Genomic DNA, 25,928 nt, shown 5'->3' on the forward strand with positions numbered 1-25,928 from the left:
CTGGTGTAGTGTCAGCTGGAATACTGTTGCCAGCTCAGGATGACAAAACTCACCCAAAGTTCAGAACTCGGTGGGTAGAGGAATGCTAGAACTGAGAGAAGATACCAGGGGACCCATCACCCAAACTCACTTCATGCAGCAAAGGGCCTCAGCAGGCTGGCCCTCCAGGATCTTAGCCAGTGGCTGAGGCTCCAGGACCACTCCCAGTGTGGTGTTCAAGGGGCTGAGTACCCAGCTGACGGCCCGTGAGGCTGTTTTATCTTTGCTGACTCCCAGATGTCCAGACACTGAGTCTTGTAACTTCATCCTCCCTACCTTGCTAGAATGACCTTCTAGTGCTCCTTGTAAACGTGAATCAGGTGGGGTGGATCCAGCATCCTAAGGAAGATGCTGAGCTGCTGACTGACACACAGCGGTTTCTAAGTGACTGCCTCTGCAGACGATCCCCAGATGTTACTGAGGCCTGCCTAGGGGCACCCTGCTTATCAGGATCTGGGTGCAGAGGCTGAGACTAGACAAGAGCCTTGTTCCCCAGGCAGGCTCCCAGGAGCAGATCAGATCCAGCCACAGCCCAACTGCTAAGGAGCTAGCCTGAGCAGAGCCAGGCCGCCCTGCTTCCCATGCTGTTTGCAATTGGCCCCCTGTCACCTCTTCCTCTCTCTGCAGATCTTGTCCACTTCGATGTCCCCTCCATCCACATAGAGCTGGGGTCAACGCTCCGCCTGAGCCCCCTGGAACACGCACGGCGGCACTCGGTGACTGACAAGAGGGACTCAGAAGAGGAGTCTGAGAGCACAGCTCTTTGATGTGGCCCACCCTGACATGTGTACATACATCCATGGGCCCCCGACACCACCCAGCGCAGCGCCCCTGGCCTGCCAAGGATTTTCCATCAGCCCTTTGCTGTCATGTCCAACACCAGGGTGGAGATGGACAGAGGAAAAAGAGCTCTCCCGTCCGTGTGGCAGTGTTGGTGGTGCAGATTTTGTTTGTTCATTTTGGGTGATGATTCCAGCCTTTTGTTTGACCTTTGCCTTTTGACTTTGTGCCTATTTTGATCCATCTTTGGCCTCTATGGCAAGCAGCATCCACCTCTTCGCTCAAGGGCTTGCCAGGATGGCCTCTGTAGGATGAGGGTGCAAGAGAGGGTCCAGTTACTGTCTCGATTGGTACATCAGGTCCTGCAGCATCACCATAAGGACCAGAGGGGAAGCAGGACAGGAGGAGAGACCCCTTCATAGGGCAAGAGAAGTCCTGGGTACGGTCTATCCTCTGCCTGCTGCCAGGGTCCTGGCTAACCAGAAAGATCTTTCAGGCTACCCTTCATCACAGCTCCAAATTAAACAGCTTAACCCACCTACTTCTGACAGCTTCATCTCCCCGTGTTGACAAAAGGTTCCCTCTACTCCATATTGGCATTCCTGAATTGAGGATTCGACCACAGACCCTAGTTCTCCACACGTTAGGTATCTGAGAGCAACTTTCCCATTCAGGCACACAGCTTAGTAGGTACGTGGGGCCAGACACTCCTCTTCTGGAGGTTACAGCTGACTAGCAATAATTCTGTTCCCCAAAGCAGGTAGAGGGAGTGGTATTGGCCACCCAGCCCATGGTGTGGACTGCTTTGCTCACCAGCAGACCTTGCTCGTCCTTCTCACCATGCCCCATCCAGTCCTGGGGCAAGAGCACAGGGAGCCTGTTCACACTCTGGGATTAAGGGAATAAAACGGATCTGGGCCATGCATGCGAAGTCCATGTTTAAAGTTTGATCCTTTGAAAATAGATATACCTATACATGATATATTTATATATATGAAATCTATATTTGTTTAATTTGAGCCATTCACTCTAAACCAATGTACAGGTGTACAATGAAAAATTCTAAATGCTTAGTTATTTTTCCCAGCAGTGTAAACTCACCCTTCTCCGAGAGTGGGATCTGCAGACTTTTGATGTTACAGCTTTGCGCACTTCCTGGCAAGGGCAGTCCAACCCCCAATTTGTAACGGAGCCTGGGGGTTGAAGGTTATCTTTAAATACATGTACAAACTGTTGTCAAGAGTAATGTTATTAAAATAGATTTATTATCCCTGAGCTTGGCACATGGTCTTGTTTCAGGAGAGGCAGCTGGGCATTCACACATCCTGGGCTGCCTCAGGAGGAAGTCTGAAGGTCGCCGTCAGGGAAGGCCGAGTGCCTCAAATGCTGTCCATGCTCTCCTGGGTAGGGAGAATATGTAACTGTTAGAGCCGACTTTGGACATCCTTCCGAGTTTGCGTCACTAACCTGTTTTCAGATCCAACAGGGCATCTAGGCCAAAGTGACACTTCTTCATACTTTCATAGTGATTTTCCTTCTCATCATGGAGCAGAAAACCAGGCTCCGAGATCCTTGTGGCCTCTGGAGCATGCAGTGTACACATACTAGGTACCCAGCCCATCGACGACCCCCACACTGAAGCAGTACCACGATGAAGCCAAAGAACTCAGGATTCCAAACTTGAGCTTTATTGAGTCTGAGTCCTTGGAAAAACTATTCTTGGTGCCTGAGACACATATACCCAATTTCACTTGTACCATGGCTTGACTCTGGCACTCAGAGGGAGCCTCCTGTGCTAGTGAGTGAGGGCAGACACCTCAATTTCCATGACTTCTTTCAAGACTGGCTTGCTGTCTTCCACTGTGTGACCTCCTGTCCTGCCACTGTGTTCTCCTCCAAGCATGGGAGGCACCTGGCTGCTCCCCAGCCATGGCCACAGAGGACTGCTTACTCTTGATTCCAGACTGCCTCGTGGCTAGATCATGTGTGCTGACTCCCGCCAGGAGGACAGAAGATGTGGCTTCCACACAGGGCAGAGGAACACAGCCTTTAGTCCAGGATGGCTGAGACCTTCACTGGGTTCTGACCTTCTTGCTCTGTGGACTGTGTGGCTCCTCTGCGAGGGCCCGCTTCTGCTGGGGTTCTGTGTCCTCTGGGCTGTCCGCCTGCTGGGCCAGGAGAGCTGCTCGTACCATGCGCAGCTCCCGCTTCTCCTTGCGCTCGACCATCTCTTCAATGTCATCTGCAAACAGGGCCTTCAGTGGAGGAATCAGCTTGGGTACTGTTGGGAAGTCTCCAAAGCGGATCTGATGAGACAGGACAGCATAATGAGGGGTAAAGGAGTATGAGAGCTGGGGGAAGACCACCTCTCCTTCCTTACGTACCCTTAGGCCATGGACTGGAGCTTAAAAGAATGCTATAGGAGGGGAGCAAGTACAGTGAAGAAGGGCCAATTCCCCACTCCTGGGGAAGAGTAGGGAGACCAAAGGAAAAGGAATCAAATGGTACAGACTTTTCTATCAAGCTCATGCCTACTCCTTTATCTGAGGAGACAAAAGGGGCAAGCCTTACCCTGGTACTCTGCGAGTCTAGCCCCTTCCCACCAATTGGTGCTAAGGCTGCAGTGGGAATGGCCCAGGCCTGGGAGAAGTTCTACTATTTCCAGGGACCCTAAGGGCAGGAAGACCTTCAGGAGCAGACTTTGTCCTCAGTCAGATTTTGGTTACACCTGGCTAGTGATAAAGATGCTTTCTTTGGTGACCCTACACCATAAAAGAAGTGAATAAGGGTCACTTTCCTTCCTGGCCCTGCCCCTCAGAACCCTCAGGGTCCACACAGCATACAGACCTTCATGTGGTCAAAGGCGATGCCAACTTTCTCATTGAAGTCAGGGCTGAAGAGGGGAATCTTGGCATAACGCTGACTGAAGTGGTTCAGCATGATAAACTCAGCATTCATTCGCATTCCCACATCGATAGCCTGGGAGGTGGTGCTGCAGCAAGAAGATGCATAGGATGCTAAGCCTCGGTGCAGGAGTCCACAAGCCTGTCCTTCCTGCTAAGGGCACCAGGGAGGGCTGGGAGGAGGCCAGAGCCTGCCCACACTTCCTGAGGAAGGCCTGGCAGTGGTTCTGGCTGTCAGTTTGTCAGAGTAACACCCAAGAAGACCCCCAGCACCTAGGAAGGCTGGTCTTAAAACACCCTGGATTCAGTCTTGACACCACTTTACCCGGAAGTGACAGTTTATTCCAACTGGTTTGTTTTTTTAAAACCCTACAAGCCACCATAGAACCCTGCCTGGGGGATAATCAAGAACAGAGGCAGAGTGCCCAGGAGAGCTAATGTGGGTTCAGGAAATTCCAGAGGCCTGGAAGAAACCAGCCAGTCGCACCTGGCAGTGGGCACCATCTCTCTGGGAATGAGCAGAAGGCTGCTTAGCTTCCCATGTGACACAAGAGAGGATGACAAGCACTAAATGGCACTACCTGTGTGTCTTTTCCACTGCTTCCTCTTCCAAGCCATCCTCCAGAGTGGCTTCATGTATCAGGAGGTTGGCATCTTTCCCTGAACAGAAAGATGGGCATCAAGGAGGAATTTGGATGAGGACCATATACTCCTGGCATCCATAGCTGTGTTCTGACCATTGGTCCCATGACTTGTCTGCTCCTCAGGACGACAGCCAGGGGACCAACTGGGTAAGAATCAGACTGCTATCTGCTGGTATCAGCTACGTAGCCATCTGCACACACCTGGCACACGCCATATCCCATGCATCTCTCAGAGATCCTGGGTGAGGCCCACGCCCCTCACTTACCCATCTGGACCAGAGCCTCACAGGGCATGGTGTCCCCTGAGTAGACCAGTTTCCAGCCAGACGAGTGTACCAGCGCACAGCCAAAAGCATGTTTGCAGTGCCGTACCAGGCAGGTCTGAAACTGAGGGAGCAGAGGTGGAGAACTCAGGCCCCACTCCCCATGCTGCCCACCCTCTGTGGGGCTTGCACCAGGGCCACTTACTTCTTCTAAGTCACATGTTTCCAACAGCAAGCTGATTAGCCTTTCAACCGGGGTACTGGAGACCTCTGCCCCTTTCTGAAGACATTTGGCAGGAATCATACTATAAGACAAAGTGATTGAAAAATGATAATGAAAACATTTTTTCAAAAAGTCACTTACCATCACACTTCAGTTCTTTGGATGAAGAACTTTCAGTGGTTTTAAGAAACATGACTTCTGTCACAGGAATGAAGACAGAAAAATTGATCCAAGCCACACGCCCAGCCTAGCTAGTTCACAGTTAAGACAGTGCAGGTCACAGGCTCATCTGTCAGCAGGGTTCCTTCTCATCCTTCCCCGGACATAAGCTGGGTCAGCCCTGCTGTGCACCGCCTGGTGTAAACATTTCTGTGCTGGCAGCTGTGTGCTGCACAGATAAAGATGCAGCGAGAACTGGGATAGTTGGAGTTCCTGTCAGCTGGAACACTGGAAGGAGGCAGAAGTGGAAGGCAATAGCTTGGGGTCTGGTGCACAGGGTTGCTGTGAGATATTTGTACGCTACGTGAAAATATATTGCTATGATGGTGTAATAAAAAAAGCTGAACAGCCAATAACTAGGCAGGAGGTGTGACAGGTGGGACTTCAGGACAGATTGAGAACTCTAGGAAAACTGCGGAGTCACCAGCCAGCTGCAGAGGAAGCAGCATGAGCAGTATAGAGATGAGGTAATGAGCCATGTGACAGAACACAGGTGAAAATAAATGGGTTTAAGTTAGAAGAGCTAGTGGGACAAGCCTGAACTAAGGCTGAGTGTTCATAAGTAACATAAGTCTCCATGTAGTTATCTGAGAGCTTGGCTGGCGGGGCAGAAAGACTCATTACACAGGGTGCTCACCTGATGTGGTGCAGAATCTCTTGGCACTGGTTGTGATACTGCTGCAGCCAGGCCCTGAGCTGGGTAGGAGCCACCACCAACAAAGGCTGGAAGGGTTTCCCCAGAGACTCCTGAAAGAAGATTCCAGTGTATAGCCAATAAGCAGACTTCCCAGTAAAAATGGTTTGGATTCAGTTGCAGGTACAGTTAGCTGGCTATGAAGCAGTCAATTACCAATGTCAGTCAGGAGCCTCACTTACCAGTGCGTGTTCTCTCTGCAGCAAGATATTCAGCAAGCCCTGGAAGAGAGCACATGTAATGAGCCAAGCCCAGCGGTCCTTGCCACAGGTCAGAGTCCTGTAGACAAGTGGTTCCTAGCTCACTGACCCAATTCCTATCCCACATCACAGGTGGGGTTGCACATGCTAAGCAATGACTGAAATGGTACAGGCGGAAAAACAGCTATGTTAGAAAGAGGGCAATGGGCTGAGACCTAGAAAGCTCTAACAGGCCCAGATCTAGGCTGTGTGTGAAGCAAGAAGAGTAAAGTCAAAAGTTTGGTACTAGAGAGAAGGAATCCCAAGCCCTGACTAAAGGAGCCAGCAGCTCTCGCATGCTGACCTCTGGGTTCCACACTCACCGTATGGTGGTCCGCATGCAGGTGGGACACGAACACAGCAGCGAGGTTGCACAGGACGCTGTCTATTTGCTGTCCATAATGGCGGCACAGCTGTCCAAAAGTGCCTTCTCCACAGTCCAGCAGCACAGACTTGTCAGGGCTGCAAAAGACAGGAACGGCTTAGTCTAGATTCTCTAGAATGCCATTGCTGTGGCCACCCCGGCCTCCGCCTTCCACAACCACACGCCCTTATCCTTTGTGAAGCTCATATAAAAGTCAACCAGTTAAATCACACAGGTCATTCTAGACCAGTCTATCTTCTCTATATGAAAGAAAGACCTAAAAAACCCTTAAGCCTCTAAGGATATACATCAACACAGTGCTGTGTGTGAAAAACAGAAAAAAGAAAAAGCAGATGGTGGAGTGGAAACAGCCCTCACAGTACCCTTCTGCTTCCCCTGAATTGGCCACACTCTGTGAGAGTACCACAGACAGCATTATGTCATAGGAGATGACTCCCAGTTCCCTTTCCACGTGGTCTGCTTTTGTTGGCCCACATCTTCAAATGGTCTTGAGGCAGGATGGGTTGCATGAACTTTCTCCGGGAAAGTGGCAAGTGTGACTCAAGGTTCCTTACAGTTGTCCACTGGGCAGATCTCAGGTCTGAGCTCAGCACACCAATGCAGAGGCTCTACTCAAGTAGACAGACAGAGGTACCCCTCTGGTGCCCTTCCTTCCTCTCTCGAGGAACACAGATTGGAAGGGCCACACTTATCCAAAGACAGTGACTTCTAGGGGAGAGCCTAAATGAGAAAAGGCTGGCCCTGTTCACATCAACAAGGCTACCAGGCTGAATTTAGGGATCAGAAACCAGAAGTCTTCAAGGGGGGGCCAGGCAACTCTAACCCACTTTCCTACATTTCTCACTCATGAAGAAAACATGTCCAGATTTGAAAACATTTGACCTCAGGTGCGCCTGGGTACTGTAGCATACACTGTCTGACTCAAGTGTGCCGGTGCATTCCAGTGCACACTGTCTGACCTCGGGTGCACCTGCGTACTACAGTGCACACTGTCTCACTCAAGTGTGCCGGTGCATTCCAGTGCACACTGTCTGACCTCGGGTGCACCTGCGTACTACAGTGCACACTGTCTGACCTCGGGTGCACCTGCGTACTACAGTGCACACTGTGTGACCTCAGGTGCACCTGCATACTACAGTGCACACTGTCTGACCTCGGGTGCACCTGCGTACTACAGTGCACACTGTCTGACCTCGGGTGCACCTGCGTACTACAGTGCACACTGTCTGACCTCGGGTGCACCTGCGTACTACAGTGCACACTGTCTGACCTCGGGTGCACCTGCGTACTACAGTGCACACTGTCTGACCTCGGGTGCACCTGCGTACTACAGTGCACACTGTCTGACCTCGGGTGCACCTGCGTACTACAGTGCACACTGTCTGACCTCGGGTGCACCTGCGTACTACAGTGCACACTGGCTCAGGTGTGCTGGTGCATCGCAGTGCACACTGTCTGACCTCAGGTGCACCTGCGTACTACAGTGCACACTGGCTCAGGTGTGCTGGTGCATCGCAGTGCACACTGTCTGACCTCGGGTGCACCTGCGTACTACAGTGCACACTGTCTGACCTCGGGTGCACCTGCGTACTACAGTGCACACTGTCTGACCTCGGGTGCACCTGCGTACTACAGTGCACACTGTCTGACCTCGGGTGCACCTGCGTACTACAGTGCACACTGGCTCAGGTGTGCTGGTGCATCGCAGTGCACACTGTCTGACCTCAGGTGCACCTGCGTACTACAGTGCACACTGGCTCAGGTGTGCTGGTGCATCGCAGTGCACACTGTCTGACCTCAGGTGCACCTGCGTACTACAGTGCACACTGGCTCAGGTGTGCCGGTGCATTCCAGTGCACACTGTCTGACTCATGTGTGCCAGTGCATTCCAGTGCACACTGTCTGACCTCAGGTGCACCTGCGTACTACAGTGCACACTGGCTCAGGTGTGCTGGTGCATCGCAGTGCACACTGTGTGACCTCAGGTGCACCTGCGTACTACAGTGCACACTGGCTCAGGTGTGCCGGTGCATTGCAGTGCACACTGTCTGACCTCAGGTGCACCTGCGTACTACAGTGCACACTTGCAGCACTACCCTGTTATTGCTTGGCCATCACTAACACCCACTATAATGAGCTCTAAGAACTAACCAGCACTTCACCAGTATGCTTCCTTGACAAACATGTCTGCAGAGCAGTGGTCATGAACACTTCACAGTGGCTCTGACATATCTGCAGATAAATGAACCTAAGCAAGCCAGAAATCAACCAGGAAAAAACAAAACAAACAGAACTCAATTCAGTTCATTAACTGAATATAAACAAATGTGCAAGACCCCAAAAGCTTTAAAATGTACCAGCAAGAAGTTGAGAGAAACAAAGGTACTGGTTTAGACACAAGCTCACAGCCTGGACCTGCAGTTTAGCTGAACAACTAAAGCAACCTCTCTCAATGTGTCAACCAAGTCAGTAGTCACCTGTCCTTCACAGGCCTAATGTGTAAGCTCATTGGGACACCCTGCAGCATTGTGTACAGCAGAGGAGGTTTCAGTTTTTTCTCCAAAGTCATGAGGGGATGGATCTGGTTGTTTCCCAGCAGTAAGCAGGTAGACACAGCATGCCCAGCACTCGGGAGGCAGATAAAGGAGGGCTGCCTGACATTCCTGGACAGCTAGGTCAACATAGTGAGTTCTCAACAATATATTCTAAATAAAGTAAAACAGAGCAAAGCCCACTAGTTCCACTCCCAGACACCAGCCTGTTGAGTGGAGAGGACTGCTTAGCAGCAAGCTCTGGTGGACAGCAGCTTCTGGGGCAAACATGGTACCTTAAGTTGACGAGTGTGGAGCTGACATTTCGGATCTTCATTGGGATGGCAGAGCCTGTACCCAGGAAGACAATTTCGGGATACTGGCTTCTTTTCTCTGTGGAAAATACAAGTGCACTTGAGTCAGCATTCTGTCATGTGGTGGGCAAACCATCTGGTGCAATTCACTTTCCTAGGGGGGCACTGGGAAAATGTGTTTCCTTTTCAGTATGAGACCTGCAGGCTGTCAGGGAAGAACAGCACCTGGAAGATAGTAATTATTCAGGCTTCTCTTTAAAGCAAAACACCACTAAATGACAGAGGAGGTTTCCTTAACTCCCAATCACTAGTTCCTCCATGCGGGTGGCACCACCACTTGCACCAAAACTGCACACTTTGTGTGCATGCAATCGCCCATCTGCTGCACAACACAGGGCTAGCCCTCAGCTTCACCAGGGTGGCCAGCATCTAACACACCAGGGCAGCAACTTAATCAGAAAGTGGTATTTGATTTGTGTTCTGACAAATAAAGCTTGCCTGGATATCAGAGGGCAGAACTAGCCAGTCACTAGTTAACCATAGAAGCTGGGTGGCGGCGGCTCACACCTTTAATCCCAGCAATCAGGAGCTGGAGACAGAAGTGACAAGGTGGGCTATAGACCCCTTTTTGGACTGAGGAAGGAGACAGGAAGTAACTGGCAGCTGCTCCTGGTTCTCTGATCTTCCAGGTTTCCCCCCAATATTTGGCTCCTGATGAATTTATTGATTAAATTCATGCTTCAAGAAAGAATGAAGCACAACCCCAGCTAAGACCCTAAGCAATATAGAGGGTGTCTGAACTCGCCTTGCCCTGTAGTCAGACTGATGATTATCTTAAATGTCACCATAGAACCTTTGTCTAACAACAGATGGAAACAGAGACAGAGACCCACATCAGAGCACTGGACTGAGCTCCCAAGATCCAGTTGAAGAGTGGAAGGAGTGAGAGTATGAGCAAGGAGGTCAAGACCATGAGGGGAATCACACACAGAGACAGTTTGCCTGAGCTAATGGGAGCTCACCAACTCCAACTGGACTGGGAATGAATGACCATGGGATCAAACTAGTCCCTCTGAAGGTGGTTGACATTTGGGGCAGACTGAGGGACCAATGACAAAGGCACTGGAATTTGTCTCTACTGCATGTACTGGCTTTTTGGGATCCTATTCTCTTCAGATGTATACCTTGCTCAACCTGGATGTGACGGGGAGGGCCTTGGACTTTCCACAAGGCAGGGTGCCTTGCCCTCTCTTAGGATTGAAGGGGGTGGGGGAAAGGGTATGTGGAGGGAGTGGGAGGGAGGAGAGGAGGAAGTGGGAATTTGGATTGGCATTTTTTTAAAGTAATAAAATAACTTTAAAAATGCAAAAAAAGAAAGAGAGCGAGAGACAGACAGACAGAGAGAGAGAGAGAGAGAGAGAGAGAGAGAGAGAGAGAGAGAGGAAGGAAGAAAGAAAAAGAATGAAGCAACTCCCAGGAAACAGACACACGTGGGAAGAGGAATGGCTGACCTAGCGCTGACCTTCAGAAAAGCAAAGGTTGAGAAAGGCCATCTGGATTAAAACCCACACCCTTCTACTTTAGCATTTTCTTTATCACTAACTGAAAACTAAGAAAAATCCCCAAAGTGCACAGGTCACAAAATTCTCCAATTGCTTTCCCTGATGGAGCAATAATGTGGCCAGCATCTTCCATGGCCCTTCTTAGTCAACCAGAAAAACCCAACAGCAACTGTGGCAAGGGACGACGATCAACATGGTCTCACAAGTGTTCCCTAACCATTTTCCTACAGGTGGACTCTCAAGAGTGCCCAGACACTGCCACTAAACATGGAGTTTACTGATGTAGGGTCATATGCACTAAGATCTGCAACACCTCCCTCGACCCTCTGTTATATATAATACAGAGAGGTCCCGAGGTAAGTAATCAGGTTGCAATTTGTATGATGGCCTGTTCAAGACTGAAGCTTCAGGCAGGCAGGGCTTTGGCTCACCTTCTGGGGCTGGGCTTTCCTGCACACTCTTCTTATATTCCTGCACACTCTCCTGGAATTTGGGGAGCTCCAAGGCTTCGGCTATGAATTCATCAGTATTGCAGGTGAGTGTGGTATCCCTGCAGAGGAAAATAACTTGGGTGACCCAAGGGGCCTGCACAGCCTCTCGGCAAATGCTCACTTGGATGTTCAGAACATGAGCTCCTGGATGATGCTGGGGGAGGTGATGGGGAATCGCAGCCTTGCTGGAAGAAGAATATCACTGGAGCTGAACTTTGGGGGTTTACAGCCTGACCCTCTTCCAGTTCACTCCTCTGCTTTGTTTGTGGCTGAGGTTATGATCCTTAAGCTCCTGCCACACCATGCCTCCCCACCGTGATGAACCCTTGACCTTCTGGAATCACAAGTCAAAATAAACTTTTTTTCCTTAAGTTATTTTGGTCATGGTGCTTTATCACAGGAATAGAAAAGTAACCAATAGAGGAATAGAAGAGAACACTCCTATAGATAATGACCCAGGCAGTTGTAGTCTCTGAAACCTTCCTCAACTAAATAGGGTGAATAAGTCCTGAATAACTCTGGCTCGTTGCATCCTCTCCAGCCTCAAGCCTGACAGTCAGGCCTTCCTGGTGCTTGGGCAAGATGAATTCTTCTTTACAGTGGAGCTGTCCCTGCAGCACCACATCCCCACACCTGGCTGTGAAAATCACATGTCTCCACATGAGCCAATGTCCCCTAGGAGGACCACAAGGGCCCTAGCTGAGAAGCAGGGTTCCAGCGAGCACCTCACAAATTAAAGTGAGCATGCACACAGCTGGCAAACTGAGACTCTTGGGGTGATCTGCAGAACCAGAACTGGAATGAGCTCTGGGGTGCACCCAGAGAGCCTACACCCTCAGTGAGTGCCAGTGAATGCTGATACTGCTGGCCTCCTCTCCACTCAGCACAATATTGAGAGGGCTGATTCCCTGGGTTAGCTGAGCAGGAAAGTCCCCAAAGCTTAAAAAGCAGCTCCAAGTCAACCTGTCCAGACCAGTGCAGTGGGTCTGGGACCTCGGAATGATATCCGCACTGGCACACGGGCTGAGGAAGGCATGCAGCAATGCCCATGGCCCAAGGCATACCACCCAGAGCAATGACTACTCAACCACAACAGCACGGTGACATTCTATAACAAGATCTGCTCTAACAATGATGCTGGGAGTTTAGGACACATGAGGACCACACACTCACACCCCCAAAAGAAAACAAGCCATCAGGTAGTCAGCAGAGACTTCTCACTTGCCTGGGAGTGTGTATGCAGGGGCTTTCCAGGCGGCAGTGTATGGTCACTGGTGCCTAAAGAAGTCACACACTGTGACCCAATACCCCACATTTAGAACTCACCTTTAGGAAGCAGAGTTCCAATCAAAGACATATAGAAGACATTTACTATTGCATTAAAACAAGATGTACAAGATGAGTAAAACATCAGAAATACCATTAAAGCCCTTTTTACTGGGGCCAGGTATAGTGGGACATATTTTTTATCCCAGCACTTGGGAGGCAGAGGCCAGAAGATCTCTGTGTTTGAGGCCAGCCTGGTTTCCATAGCAAGTTACAGGTCAGCAAGGGCTACAGAGTGAGACCTTGTCTCAATGAGCATCCCATTACTGGAGCTGGGCGCTCCTGCTACTGCACAGGTGACTACTGTGGCAGAAGGCACACGGCTGGAAATGCTTTCCAGAACACCCTCCACCCCGTAGATGCCCCCACAGGTCAGAACTGCACCCTCCACCCCGTAGATGTCCCCACAGGTCAGAACACCACTACTGACCAGGTCCAGAACACCCTCCACCCCGTAGAGGTCAGAACTGCACGCACCTCTGCCACTCTCTCTTGGGGCGGAGCTGATACTTGAGGAGGCATTCGCCCCGAACTGTGGGCAAGCTGAGGGCAGAGCCTTCCTCCTGCAAGAGACAAGAAAACACTTCCTGGTCAGAAAGCAAAGGTGGGGAATCCACAGGCGAGGAAGTTGTGGGGCACTAGCTACCTTACTGCAGAAGCTGGTAAGGCGAGGGAAGATGTCAGGGTGGATGAGGTTGAGTTGGGTTTGGATCTTGTGGCTGCGAAGGTTGTGGACTGAGGAACAATTCTCATTCAGAATCAGGTGCTGCGTGTCAGGACCGAACCTAAAAAGAGACAGCCCACTGTAAACAGTGTCTGTCAGGATCACCCTAGCTCAGGGAAAGGACCATAGACAGACAGGTTAATGTGATGGACATGTGCAGAGCTATGTCATATGCCCCAAACAATAACCACACAGCCAGACATAATCCTGCTGCTCCTTATCGAAGTCCAGGCTTTTGTCCCTCCTGAGGCTTCCTTTGGAGTATGCAGGAAAGAAAGGTGGTTAAACTAAGAACATGTTAGACCTTCATGTAGGGATATGAAAACATCGCCATGAACAGGGTATTACAAAAGCCTAGGAGGAAAAGAGACAATTTGTGTTCTTGTGACTTAGACTCATGAGGAACGAAAGACAGAGCTTAAGACCCAGAACCATTCAGGGCAGAGAGGACAGGGAAACAGGTGGTGAAGCAGATGGCAGGGCGGCTAAGCAGCCACTTGAGGTCACCAAATACCCAAGACAAACACCCTTCGGGTGCTATTCGCCAGTGCAGGATTATTAAATGACGGTGGACCTTCTCCTCACAGACCTGCTCGAGAAGAAGCCAGAGCAGTTGACGTCACACACATACGTGCAGTGAGATGCTGAAGCAGGCTGTTCCTTTACATTTGCCAGTCTCTCCTCTGCACTGACTGAGCAGAATATAAAGGAGGAGTCCTGGACAACTGGGGAAGTGGGCCCACTTCGCCACCTAGTGGCGATGATTCAACACACACCCTTCCTACAGAGGGACCCACCCAGAATTTCTAAGACAAGAATCCCAGAGAAAATTCAGGCAGGCTCAGGTGAGAGAGAGCAGTCCTTAGTGGACATACATTCAAACACCACCCACAGGAGTCACCCTGTGTCCTGGACCGGTCTCATACCTCTCCATCCACTGCTGGTACCTGCCGTCAGTGAGTACAGATTCTGGGGCAATGTGGACCACCAAGGCCACAGGGGCATCGGCCTCTCCCTGGTACCTGGACAGAAGGAAGAACGGAGTTTCTTTCAGAAAGAGATAAAAGCTCAGGATATACATGAAAGGGGACCGATTGTGCAGCCATGAATTGGAATACTCGGTGCTGTCATGAGAACCACTTCTCAGGCATGGCCTACTAACCTGGTGACACTTCCTTTTAGCTCAGTGGCTGTTTTCACTACCACCATCACCCCTAGACACACACATACACACACACACACACACACCCCTCACATAGGCAAAGGGCTCTGAAATTCCTCAGGCTCACAATAGGATAGCCTGTGTCCAGGACACCAAAGCACAAAGAACATGACCAAGGAGGGCTCCTGACACTACTGTGGGAAGGTACAGGAACCAGGAGGATCTGTTGTACAAGTAGAATACACAGCATGTGAAGGACAAGCAAATACAAACAAGCCACTAGGGAGGAGGTCAAGTCCGACAGACACGAGGCTTAAGGATTCTACCTAAGGTGGTAGTAGCACCATACTCAGCACTAAGGAGGTTAAGGCAGGACTGCATGACCAGGGCCAGCTGAGCCTACACAGAGATATCCTGTCTCAGAAAGACCAAGGGCTGGAGATGAAGCTCAGTGGGAAAGCAGGTGCCAAGTGTTTTCAAGGCTGAGCCTAAGTACCAAAAATACATGGTGGAGAAATTTCCAGCCAGGACTGCAGCTGCAGAACAAGCTGTGTTCCAGTGGACACAACACCTGGGCCAGAAAGATGTTTCCATGCTGAGACTGCCCCTAGCACAATCTAGGTCACAGGGTCTGCGACACTGTCCTACCTCATTAGTCTCAACACAGTTGAGGAAGAAAGCTCATATAGGAAGAAACAGGTCAGATAATTTATTTGCCTGAACATTCATTCTGGAATTTGATCTAGATTCAGATGTCTCTCTCTTGATCGTGTGTCTTCCTCCTCTTTATGCCCCCCTTCTCTCTCTCACTTCCTCTAAGTTGCAGCTGATTTGTCTAGTCCTTGATGGCTTGTGGCTGTCAGTTGCTCTCAAATTTCATTCCAAAGAGCACTAACTACAAACACCGCCCAACTCTTGCCAATAGGATCAAGACACACCTTAACCCCGAAGCTCAGGCCTTCCCAGAGACACCGTGCATCTCAAGGTCATGGTCTGTCTTTGGGATGTGGATGTCTTCCCAGAGACACAGTGCATCTCCAGGACATGGTCTGTCTTTGGGACATAGATGTCTGTGTTGAACAGTGACGGCTCTCACTTCTCCCACCCAAAGTCCCTCATCATTACCTTTTAAAGGTGTCATTCTCACAGACAGGCTGGATGAATCCTTCATCAGGGCATTCGACCACGATAAACGCAAGACCAGGGTCTGGGGGTGTGCAAAGTTCTTCAGGAGCAATCTAGACAACGAGACAGGTCGCTAACTGGAGCAGAGTGCTCTTCCAGAACAGTCTTAGCTCAGCCACAATCCAATGTCCCTCTAGGCAACTGTCACCATTACACAAGCCACATTTAATACCTGACCTGAGTGGCTGCCACCCACCTTTCCCTGCTCTGTTTGTTCCTACTTCAGCAGATGGGCACTTGTCTATGAAGACATTTCAAACCAGAGTGGCTAGTGGGAGGGACAGCATGGAAGATACCAAAGACACCTCCGTAGACAAAGAGCACAGCTCTGCTATAAGACTTGCTAGCAAAGGCCATCCTTGAAGACAGGCACTGCTCTGCAGGAACAAGGGGAAGCATCTACACACACAAAAGCCCAGCAGGTGTGAGCAGACAAGATATAAGAATGCCTGGGCAGAACACTGCAGAGTCCATCACTAGGTACGGGTTCCACCATCCAGCCAAGAGTAGGTAATCCCAAGACGTCCCACACATCCTTCAAAGTGTCCGTAAGCTTACGGCAAACAGTGGTTTTGCCCAGCGTTCCAGGCCCCACCTGCAAGTGCTACATCCCGAGAACCAGGAGCCTCACCTCCCTTCCTCCGAACGTGATACTCTTCCCGTCCTTGACAGCAGCAATGATGGGTGCAATGGCGGCTGTCCCACTGAGAGACAGAGACAGGCAAGCATGTTGTGAGACCCCTTTTTGTAACACAGCCCCCCCTTGCCCCCCACGGAGTTCCCAAGGGCCCGACACTCACACAGGAAGGCCCAGCTCCTTTGCTTTAAGCACCAAGAAGTTTCCTTTCCTCAAGTGCAGCTGCGACAAAGGGAAGGCACATACAATCTCAGATGCTGAGGGCGCAGTCTGTCTTAGCTTTCTCAGAAAAGGATCTACCTTTTGTTACTTGCTCACAATCATTAAAATGTAGCAGGCACACGGATTCTAAAGAAGGGTTTGTTTGGCAAGGCTTCAGAGTCAGAGCCAGACGAACTAAGACACAGTGCTTGTGCACACTGTCACCTAGCGGTGAGCTTAATGAAGTGTCACTCTTCCGTGTTAACAGCAACAAAGAGCTCTCAGAACCAGCACACCACCCGTTGACCACCAGCCACAGGCCCACTCACTGCCCACTTCTGCCAAGACTTACCTTGCAGATAAAAGCTACCACTAAGGAAGGGTCCCTGCCTCCTGCTTTCCCGCCGACACCTGAGAAAAAGCACATTTAACAAGGTGAACATGAAGGCTGTATATGCTTCCGAAATTACTATTCCTTAATTCTCCTTCAGTCCATTAAAGGGTCACTGCTGACCCCATCCTGAAGTAGAAGCATGACCCTGTCATGACTACACATCCCTTTATCTCTCTGATGTGAACAGGCCTGACGGTGCATGTCTGTAATCACAGCTACTTGGGAGGCTGAGGCAGGGAGATAAAAAAAAAAATTCAAAGGCAGCTCAAACAACTGTCTCAAAACAAGGAAACAGAAACTAGTCCAGAGAGAGAATGCTTGCCTAACAGGCTCAAGGCCCTAGGCTCTTCTCCAGTACAGTGGAAGGAGGGGAAGAGAAGGCAAGGAAGGAAACTCCAGCTAGAAAACTCAGAATGGTAAGTAAAACTTTTTACATGTCCCATTTGGCTTAATATTTGGGGGCAGGATAAAATAAGTCATAATGTTTATTTATTTACATACATTTACTTATGGGGGTGATGTAGGTGTGGGGGGGAGACTGACACTGTGCTTACATGAAGGTCAGAGGACAACCTGACCTTCCACCATGTGTGGACTTCGGGAATCAAACTCAGGTCTTCAGGCTTGGCAGCAAGGGTCTACCCACTGAGACATCCTGCCAGCTCTCACTGAAATGTTTTATAAACAAGTACATAAAAGAAAAATGAGACAACAGCTAAAGGCCTGAAGGAAATATGTGAGTTTTTGTTGGTGGAGGCTGTTCATTCGTTCCCGGCTGTCCAGAACTGAAATAATCACTCAGAAACTATATTATTTGCAATACTGTTTGGCCAATAGCTTAAGCATATTTTTAGCTAGCTTTTATATCTTAAATTAACCCATTTCTATTACTTTATATTTTACACGAGGCTCATGGCCTACCTCTGGCTGGCGTCCTTCTCCTCTGACGACTCCACGGCTTCTCACTGACTCCACTTACTCTATCTTTTCCAGCCTGGCTATATTGTGTTAAGCCATTGGCTGAAAGCAGCTTCTTTATTCATTAACCAATAAAGCAACACATATACAGGAGGACTTCCCACACCAGGTTTTGGTCCTCTCTGCTTGCCATATAAAATAAGTTTGTCAAGGTCTGCCTTCTTAGTCACCTGCCCTGAGACCAGCAGAAGCTGACCCAGCTGTGCCCAACACTGACGAGCAGGGTCTGAGTGCTCAATCCTCAGACAGAGTAAGTCCTGGACAGCAGCCTTCTAAGAGAGGCTGACACTCTCACTGACCTGTCTGTTGTGTGAGTACAGCAACCAGTCTCTGAGTTACTGTTTTGTTAATGAAGACACAAAAGCCCCCTACATCCAGGAGAGTGCCAGGCACTGCTCCTCTATGAACACACATCCTGGGGCTATCCAAAGCTACAAACTGGCCTGACACTCAGGACTGTCAATCTCCTTACAACCTTTCATGCTCTCTCTCCCTAGACCAGGGCTATACTTGACAAAGAAAAGCATCTACTTGTGCAAACAGCGTTTTTACAGTGAAGACCCTAACTTAGAGCAGTAAGAGGCAAAGATCTGTCAACTGCAATACTGGGCGGAGGCACAGAAAAATGTGCACCGTATGATCTCACCCACCTGTGGAATCTTAAAAAAACAAAACAAATCAACAAAAAACTATCTCACAGAAAAATAAGAGAAAGGTTACCAAAGGTCAGAGGAGAGGGTGGGGGACAGAGGGGAAAGCTGATAAAGGAATGCAAAGAATGCAAAGTTTCAGGCCCCGCTATATTGTGACCACAGAAAACTGTGTGCTGCTCGTTTCAAAACTGCTCACATAGGGTTGGAGAGGTGGCACAGTTGGCAAAGCTTGTCCAGCATGCATGAGTACTGGGTGAGGCACTGTGGGAGGGAGGGTCACTTAAATAATGCATTTCTAATATGCTTAGCAAAACACACAGCTTGCTGAGACGACAGATAAGTTAACTAATTTGACTCTTTGTACCCCCAAACGTACACAATTCCTGTCGGTCAATTAGAGACAATCTTTTGAAAGGACAAGGAGTAAGAACTACAAGGTGCGCCCCACAGTTTACCTGTACTGTTGCCATCTGGAAGGTGCTGTCCGTTTTCAGCTGCTGTAGAGTCCGATGATGACTGTGGTGGACTGAGCCTGTTGGGAGACCTTCTTGGGCTCTGCAGTGGCTGCTGCGTGCAATACCTCCGTTCACCTGGGCAGCAGAGGAAGCCATCACATTACACACTTCCCACAGCTGCGGCCCAGGTGTTAACAAGCAAGAATTCCCTAATGTCAATCAGACCAGCACTCCTTTCCCTGCCGTAAGAAATAACCAGCTATTGGCCTGCTGGCCTGGCTCAGGGCCTTGCCCACAGAAGGGAGTCAACAATATGTGACTGAAAGCATCCAGGCTATAAACTAGCTCAGCTACCACCATTCAGTTATCCTGCACAGGCCCCAGGGATACCATCACTAAAAGGAGCAGAATTCTGCAGCTATTTAGGTATCAAAATCAAGGGGTCAGGAATGAGGGCGGGGGCGGCTGCTGATAAAAAAGCTGAAGCACAGCTGCTGGTGTTAACAGAAGCTGCCCTTGCTTCTCCAGGCATGTGACTCAATCAGGACCTGCTGGGCTCCAAGGAAACATTGGCCTGAAGTGCGCAGGTGTCAACCATTGGAAAACACGTGACAGTAAACTATCGTGTGCTCTGGAGGGGAAAAAAAGGGTGCTGGAAAGAAACAAGAAAGGGAGACACTTCCAGTTGGAGTTGGGAGGGATGGCAGTGAGTGAAGTGAAGAGAGACCATAGGCCAATCCCCTTGCTGGTAAGAAGCACTGGTGCCATAGCTCAAGAAACACACCCTTTACCCACGGCTAACATAAACTTCAGCCCCTCTCCCAGTTCTGCCTTTGTTGGCTCTCTCGTCTGCTCTATAGCCCTCAGGAACTGGCGAGATCATGCCAGTTTGCAATGTCAAGGGCATCTCCCTACCACCAGGTCCTCTCTTCAAAGGTAGGTAATACCTGGCACAAACTGCTCAGCCAGAGTGATGTGCATCTCTCCTCCCAACTCAAACCACATCCTTTGGCCCGGGTACCTCACAAACGTGGCTGGAGCTTCTCAGCCCAATGCCCCTCTTATAGGTTGCAATTATTAAAAAATTTCTTATTATCTTCAGAAAACAAACAACAGGCCACTCAAACCAAGTCCTCACAGTCTCTCCCCACCCACATGTCCCTTGGGTGGGACTAACAGCCACCTCCTCCGGGGAAATCTGGCTCCCAGACTCACTGTGGATAGGGACCTGGTAAACAGTCATGGTCTCGTCCTTGTATTCTGGGGCAGAGTGTGGCCGCACAGCTGCAGGAAAAGAGGTCAAGAAATCGTAAGCCTTAGTACCAGTAGGAAAATGAACCTGCAGGAACCCAGCCACAGCCAAGGACTTTTCCTAGAATGTTACTGGGAATATGCCAATAAAACCAGGTTTTCTTTAACATTTTTAGCGGGGAAGAAAAAGGGAAGCTGTACTCAAATCGGCCATTTTTACACAGCAGAGTCAAGGCAAATCATGCTATGAGCACTGGGCAGGATTCAGTAAGAAAAATGTAAACCATTATTGTGCTGAAATGCAAGAGCCCTGAGTTAATAAGATTACCAGCCAGAAACTCTCTCATTTTAACCACGAGTACTGATATAAACTCTGATATAAAACTGTCAGTGCCTTACAAAAGTGGGGCATTCACAGGCCAGAGAGGCTTGCTGGCTCAAGGATCCTGCTGTGTCTGCATCCTGACATCTTCCCATCAAAGGGTTATGGGCCTCATTATACAGCTGGAGTTGAAGCTCAGCTATAAAGATGGTCACAGACCCTCCACACCACTTCCTCCTGCAAGGAATTAGAGGTCCCAAGAACCATCTTGGACCAGGGAAGGAGTCTGGAGCCCGAGTGAAGGTTGTGAGAGAAAGAAATGAATGTAGGCATGTATCAGGCTAAAGCACTCTGCCCGCTAAGCCAGTATTCTTGAGGCATGAAAAGAAGCAAGAGGTAGCTGGGTGGTGGTGGCACATGCCTTTAGCCACATAATCCCAGCACTTGGGAGATAGAGACAAGGCAATCTCTTTGAATTTGAGGTCAGCCTCTCTACAGAGCAAATTTTAGGACAGACTGCAAAGCTACATAGAGAAACCTTGTCTCAAAAAACAGAATTATAAAAAGAAAAAGGACCGAGATGGGCTGGAGAGATGATTCAGCAGTTAAGTGCACTGATTGCCTTTCCTGAAGACCTGGGTTCAATTATCAATACCCGCAAGGCAGCTCACAGCTGTCTGTAACTCCAATTCCAGGGAATCTGACACCCTCATACAGACATACATGTAGGCACAACACCAACGCACATGAAATAAAAACACATAAATCATTTTAAAAAATTAGAGAAGGAACAAGAGAAAGAAGAAACCACAGCATGCTGAATGAAGCATGTGATTTTAAGGTTTGCCTTAAACCAGTTCTTGGTGGATTCTAATTTGAAAAGCGGGGCTCATACAAAAAGAAATACGAGATAACGAGACACAATCAACGACATACCCAGGTCTATTCCTTTCAATGGACCAGAAAATATTTTGATTGCTTCTAGATATTTTTCCTAGAAATAATCAAGCAAGAAGTTATGTTTTAATATAGCACTCAAATACAGTATGGACTTACTTTACATTAACACAAAACTTAGCAAGCGCTTTTTAAATTTTATCTATACAGATACTTATTGTGTCCAGTATCATTAGATGCCGTGTTAACAACGTTAAAAGACATGAAGTCCTTGCTCTCTCATCAGAGACGGAGATGAAACAAATGCTCACACAGACAACTCAGCAGCGATTAGGAGCCCTGAAAGAGCACTGAAGACGACACAGGAGCCGACACAAGTTTGTCTGGAGGGACAGGCACAGCTCCGAGGAAATGACCTTGGAAAGCAAGACCCTCGTGGCTCAAGCTTTACAACACAGGTAGAAATGTGAACAGAGGCCTGGAGGCCATACTGTGGATCATAACACATAAGAGAGCCTAGGATGAGACGTGGCACGCTGCATGGATGTCTTGCTCTGGCTACGCTGCAGAGGACGGATTACAGGAAGTGGGAACTGACATGCAAGGCTACTTCGGTAGACAGTGAAAGCTACAGGAGATGGAAACATATTCAGACATTCTGATGGGAGACAGAATCAGATGTGTGAAGCTAATACGTAAGAGTGAAAGCTTTAACCAAGCACTTCCTTGGCACCAAATGTCCTCCTATGGCACATATGTCCTGTGGTACCTCCTATGCACCCCTTCCTTCACTCTTGACAACCTTATGGGACATTCTGGCCACTTCATAAATTAAGAAACGGGCGCCGAGTCCTTGGCAGCTCACCGAGGACCTCACAGGCAGTTCTGCACTGTGAAAGGAGATGTGTTTACTTCCACTACCTGCCATATCCTGAACGCAGAGGGTTAGTACACAAAAATGAAGATTCTATTATCAACTCCTTTAAAAGGAGTTGTTATTGACATGTGACTCGGGAGACACTCACCAGTTGTGGAGGTCCAGAAAGAACGCATTTGGGCAGCCCAGTTTCCTTTAATGTTAGAATCATTCCTAAAAAAAAAAGAATGTCAATAAATAAATAAATAAATAAATAAATAAATCGGCTCTCTCGACATACAGGTACTGCCTGACTGCCTGTGTGTGTGTGTGTGGAGGGGGGCAGTGTTTGCCTCTCCTTGATCCAGTACCCATATGTCCCTATTCTGGATTATAAGCAACTACGCCATACATAAGGAGAAAATAATAGCAGAAGTACAAGAGACAAGGGATCTTCCCAGTGTAACTCTAGAATGGGCACGGGTGACTGGAGGGAGGTAGGGAGGCAGCTAGCATGAACCAGTTCAGCCTGTCTGAACTGTCCAAGTGAAGGGTGCCATATACATCATACCAGTAGCAGCCATGAAAATGGGGTGGTGGGGGGGGGTACACACTCTACTACCTCACTCCTTCCTGTAGCCGTACCACTACGCTTTCAAAATCCGGCCTCAACACAATCTTGATATTCCCAGTTGAGGACCCGAATAAAGAGGCAATCTTGACAGTAGGTGCCTGCATATGGCTGCTGGGGGTCTTCATGATAAATACTTTGACTCTGACTCTCATCACCGCTGCTACTCTCTTGTTAAGTCCAGCCCTGGAGGCCATCACCAATGTCAAGCCCCGCTTTTCTGAGTCTGGCTTTTCCCACTCAAGCTGATTAGGCTAGTGCACAGGGAATTCTAGCTCCCCTAGGCTGAGAAGTGGAGCAAAGGAGCTGAAAGCCATGTTAAACTACCAGAGACTTCCCACCAGCTTCCGACCTCCAAAACAGACTCACCACACAAACCCCCAACATTTGACCAATGCATTCGAGTCAGAAATATGTTGTCCAGGCGAGCGACTTTCAGTCTAAGAAAAAACATACATTTCAGCAAGATGAAACCCGGCTGACCGAAGATCACTTCTGCTGATAAATCTCACCTGCCTCTCACCTTCGCTTCCAAGCCCATAATCATCTCCACCCCAGAAGCCAGGGGTTGACTCACTTGTGTTCCTGCATAAGTCGCTGGACGCCTTCTCCGCAGTTAAAGAGGTACCTGTGGGAGGAGTATTACCCTACTCAGAAAAGTCTATTCTGCAAAATGTTTTATTGTAAATACAACGCTCTAACTACAACCAGACGACCGTGTTCTGTCGCTGGCAGGTAGGTTTTGAACCTGTCTTTGGTTAGGAACAGAGGAGTGGAGTTCAACATAGGCCGGTGGGAAGAAGCCCCTTTCCCATCAACTCACCAGCCCAGTCTAGCCTACACACTCACACTGGGAGACCCCTGCTTTGGGATGCTGATACGACACGGGGCATGCCAAAAGCCACACCCCGCCGAGGTAAGGGGCCGGATTGCATGGATGCTTGAAAACCATGCAGACCAAGGGAGGTAAGGGACCTACAAGGCTGGACGAGAGCGAGGCTCCGAGCACGTGGCGGCGCGACCACACGGCCGGGGATTTTGGTCCACACTGACCTGTTGTACTCAGAGAAAACGTAGAGAGCGGCGCCCGCGTCCCGGCCGCCCGCCGCCACCACCTGCAGGTACACTGTGTTCGGGCCCCCGGGCCCCCAGGACGGGCCGCGCTTCTCCCGCGTGCGCAGATGTCGCAGCGGGTCTTTGGGCGGCCTTGGCCGACGAGCCGAACCCTGCGACATGGTGCGCAGGCCGATGGGACGCAGTAGCGAGCGCAGCGCCCACATGCACCAGTCCACACCTGGCTGACAAGGCAGCCGGACCCCTCGTGCCGCCACAAGCACCGCCCCTGAACCCCGCATGGCGGGACTGGCCAATCAGCGAGCGGCGACTCGGGCGGCCCGCCCACACAAGGTGCTTCATCCAATTGCAAGGAGCCTTGGAACTAGGAGTCTGTCAATCGAGGCGGATATAGAGTAAGCGAAAGCTAGAGAGTCGCCGGAGGCTCCGCCCCCTGACCGCTTCCGGCTGTCCCAGGGTTGGTAGTTTCCGGATACTGTCATTTTTCTGGAGGAGGGACTTCTGGGTTTGTAAGTACCCGAAAAGCAGTACTGGGAGGTGAGTGAGTCCTTTCTGCTCATCTTCTGATTTTAGGAGCTGTGTCCTCCGAGAATTTACACACTGGAAAGATTATGCCATCCTATTACCTAGCTAAGAACAAGGAGAATGTCATTTGCTCCGGGCTGATTAGGAATGATATCAGGGAAATCACATTCATGAAATCTTGAATACGTGATCTTGGTTTTTATAAGCTCGTGGCTGCATTTATAGTTTGAACCTCAGGAGGGTGTGGATTAACCAGGAATTGTGATTGTTGCTGGAACAAGTTAAACTGTAAATAAAAGGGGACTGGTTGTTTTCTTAGTAGTCTCTTGAGGATTTTGGGGGGGGGGGAGGGGTCTGTTGTATGGGTCAGCAGAGGTCAACAACCTTTGAAAGGCCAATTCGATCTAAGGGATGGCTAATCCGCAACCAAATTCAGAGTTACAGCTCTGGCCTCTCTGAGATCATTTGACTCCATTTTAATGTCCCCAAGCCAATGCTGCTCCATTTTAATTTTTCTTAACACCACCACTTCCACAAATACTAGGAATAAATAACTACAAATTCTTTTTTAGTTTTTGAGACAGGGTCTCTCTGTGTGGCCCTGACTGTCTTGGAACTCTCCATTTAGATCAGACTAGCCCTGAACTCACAGAGATCCACCAACCTCCGGAGTGCTGGGATTAAAGGTATATACCACCACATCTGGCACAATTTTTTAAATGTGTTTTTTACAATAAAATCCATGTAGGGGGATGTTTTCATACTAAATCCCCTAGACGAAAAAAAGTAGAGTGCTCTGTTATCAGTGTCCTAAGTACTTATCTGTCAGAAATTCCCAAACTGAACATACTTAAAAATATAGAAAAGATTGTCACCAGTAGCAAGAGCTGATACTCACAGCTGCAATCTGTTGTAGTCCTGCATTCAGAGACCTCTGGGTAAAGCTGGAAACCTGAACACTTGATTGAATACTCTAGCTGACTGTTTCAAAGGGGGCTTCTCCAGCTGATTTCTGCCGAATCTTATGAGTACCCAATTTGTATTTTTGTTCTCTCTCTTTCTCTCATTATTTATTCTTTTTACTTCATGTTGTACTTAATAAGGACACTCCTTCAAACTAAATAAATGGCTACCATAGATCCTTCCTACCATACATGCCATACCTGCTGCTGTATCTGGCTTCTAGGGATTCAGACTCGGGTCCCCATAGTTAAGTGTCAAGTGTTTTTCTCTCTGAGCTGTTTCTCCAGCCTGAGACAGACACAGGTTTTGACTATAAACATGGCTCATCATGGCCAATCTTGTCAGTTTGTTGGGATGAAGAATCACTCAGTCAAACTGGCATCTGTGAAAGGATACACGGTGGGGTC

At 49.3% G+C, this 25,928-nt stretch overlaps 2 protein-coding genes across 8 annotated transcripts in view; one reads left to right on the plus strand and one right to left on the minus strand.

Moving 5' to 3' along the window:
- The window catches only part of Arhgap44 (Rho GTPase activating protein 44), a 157,492-nt gene extending 155,398 nt beyond the window's left edge, over positions 1–2,094 (plus strand). For all 6 annotated transcript variants that reach the window (XM_075992154.1, XM_075992152.1, XM_075992155.1 and 3 more), the window contains one exon: positions 667–2,094. Coding sequence is in view for 3 of the 6 variants with exons in the window: in XM_075992152.1 (XP_075848267.1) it covers positions 667–806 (140 nt within the window). In the remaining 3 variants the exon portion in view is untranslated. The remainder of the gene's footprint in view (positions 1–666) is intronic.
- Positions 2,095–2,485: 391 nt separating this feature from the next.
- On the minus strand, positions 2,486–24,302 carry Elac2 (elaC ribonuclease Z 2). 2 transcript variants are annotated; one of them, XM_075992150.1, is made up of 24 exons: positions 24,013–24,302; positions 23,537–23,587; positions 23,329–23,399; positions 22,498–22,562; positions 21,512–21,569; positions 20,218–20,286; positions 19,003–19,137; positions 16,875–16,933; positions 16,485–16,543; positions 16,316–16,388; positions 15,625–15,737; positions 14,264–14,359; positions 13,260–13,398; positions 13,091–13,176; positions 11,228–11,346; positions 9,217–9,313; positions 6,328–6,466; positions 5,948–5,986; positions 5,709–5,818; positions 4,835–4,934; positions 4,633–4,753; positions 4,304–4,382; positions 3,667–3,811; positions 2,486–3,125 (listed from the first exon to the last, which is right to left on the minus strand). In XM_075992150.1, exons 1-24 carry the CDS (start codon positions 24,237–24,239, stop codon positions 2,892–2,894), a joined length of 2,484 nt encoding a protein of 827 aa, XP_075848265.1. In that variant the 5' UTR covers positions 24,240–24,302; the 3' UTR covers positions 2,486–2,891. The 2 variants fall into 2 exon arrangements, with proteins under 2 accessions (XP_075848265.1, XP_075848266.1); XM_075992151.1 differs by lacking the exons at positions 15,625–15,737; positions 16,316–16,388; positions 16,485–16,543; ... (6 more) ...; positions 23,537–23,587; positions 24,013–24,302 and having other exon boundaries at positions 2,487–3,125; positions 13,265–13,398; positions 14,264–14,361.
- Positions 24,303–25,928: the final 1,626 nt, after the last annotated feature.

The sequence above is a fragment of the Microtus pennsylvanicus genome, chromosome 11 (assembly GCF_037038515.1).
Source record: "Microtus pennsylvanicus isolate mMicPen1 chromosome 11, mMicPen1.hap1, whole genome shotgun sequence".
In the NCBI taxonomy this organism is placed as follows: Eukaryota; Metazoa; Chordata; class Mammalia; order Rodentia; family Cricetidae; genus Microtus; species Microtus pennsylvanicus.

What these genes read in the sequence shown, in the direction of transcription:
- Elac2 (XM_075992150.1), bottom strand. Translation starts at nt 24,239, where the DNA reads ATGTGGGCGCTGCGCTCGCTACTGCGTCCCATCGGCCTGCGCACCATG. An exon ending in TTTCTGGACCTCCACAACTG is followed by an intron (nt 21,570 to 22,497) that starts GTGAGTGTCTCC and finishes GATTATTTCTAG; the next exon opens with GAAAAATATCTAGAAGCAAT. An exon ending in GAGAATGACACCTTTAAAAG is followed by an intron (nt 14,360 to 15,624) that starts GTAATGATGAGG and finishes CCTTCTGTCCAG; the next exon opens with GTACCAGGGAGAGGCCGATG.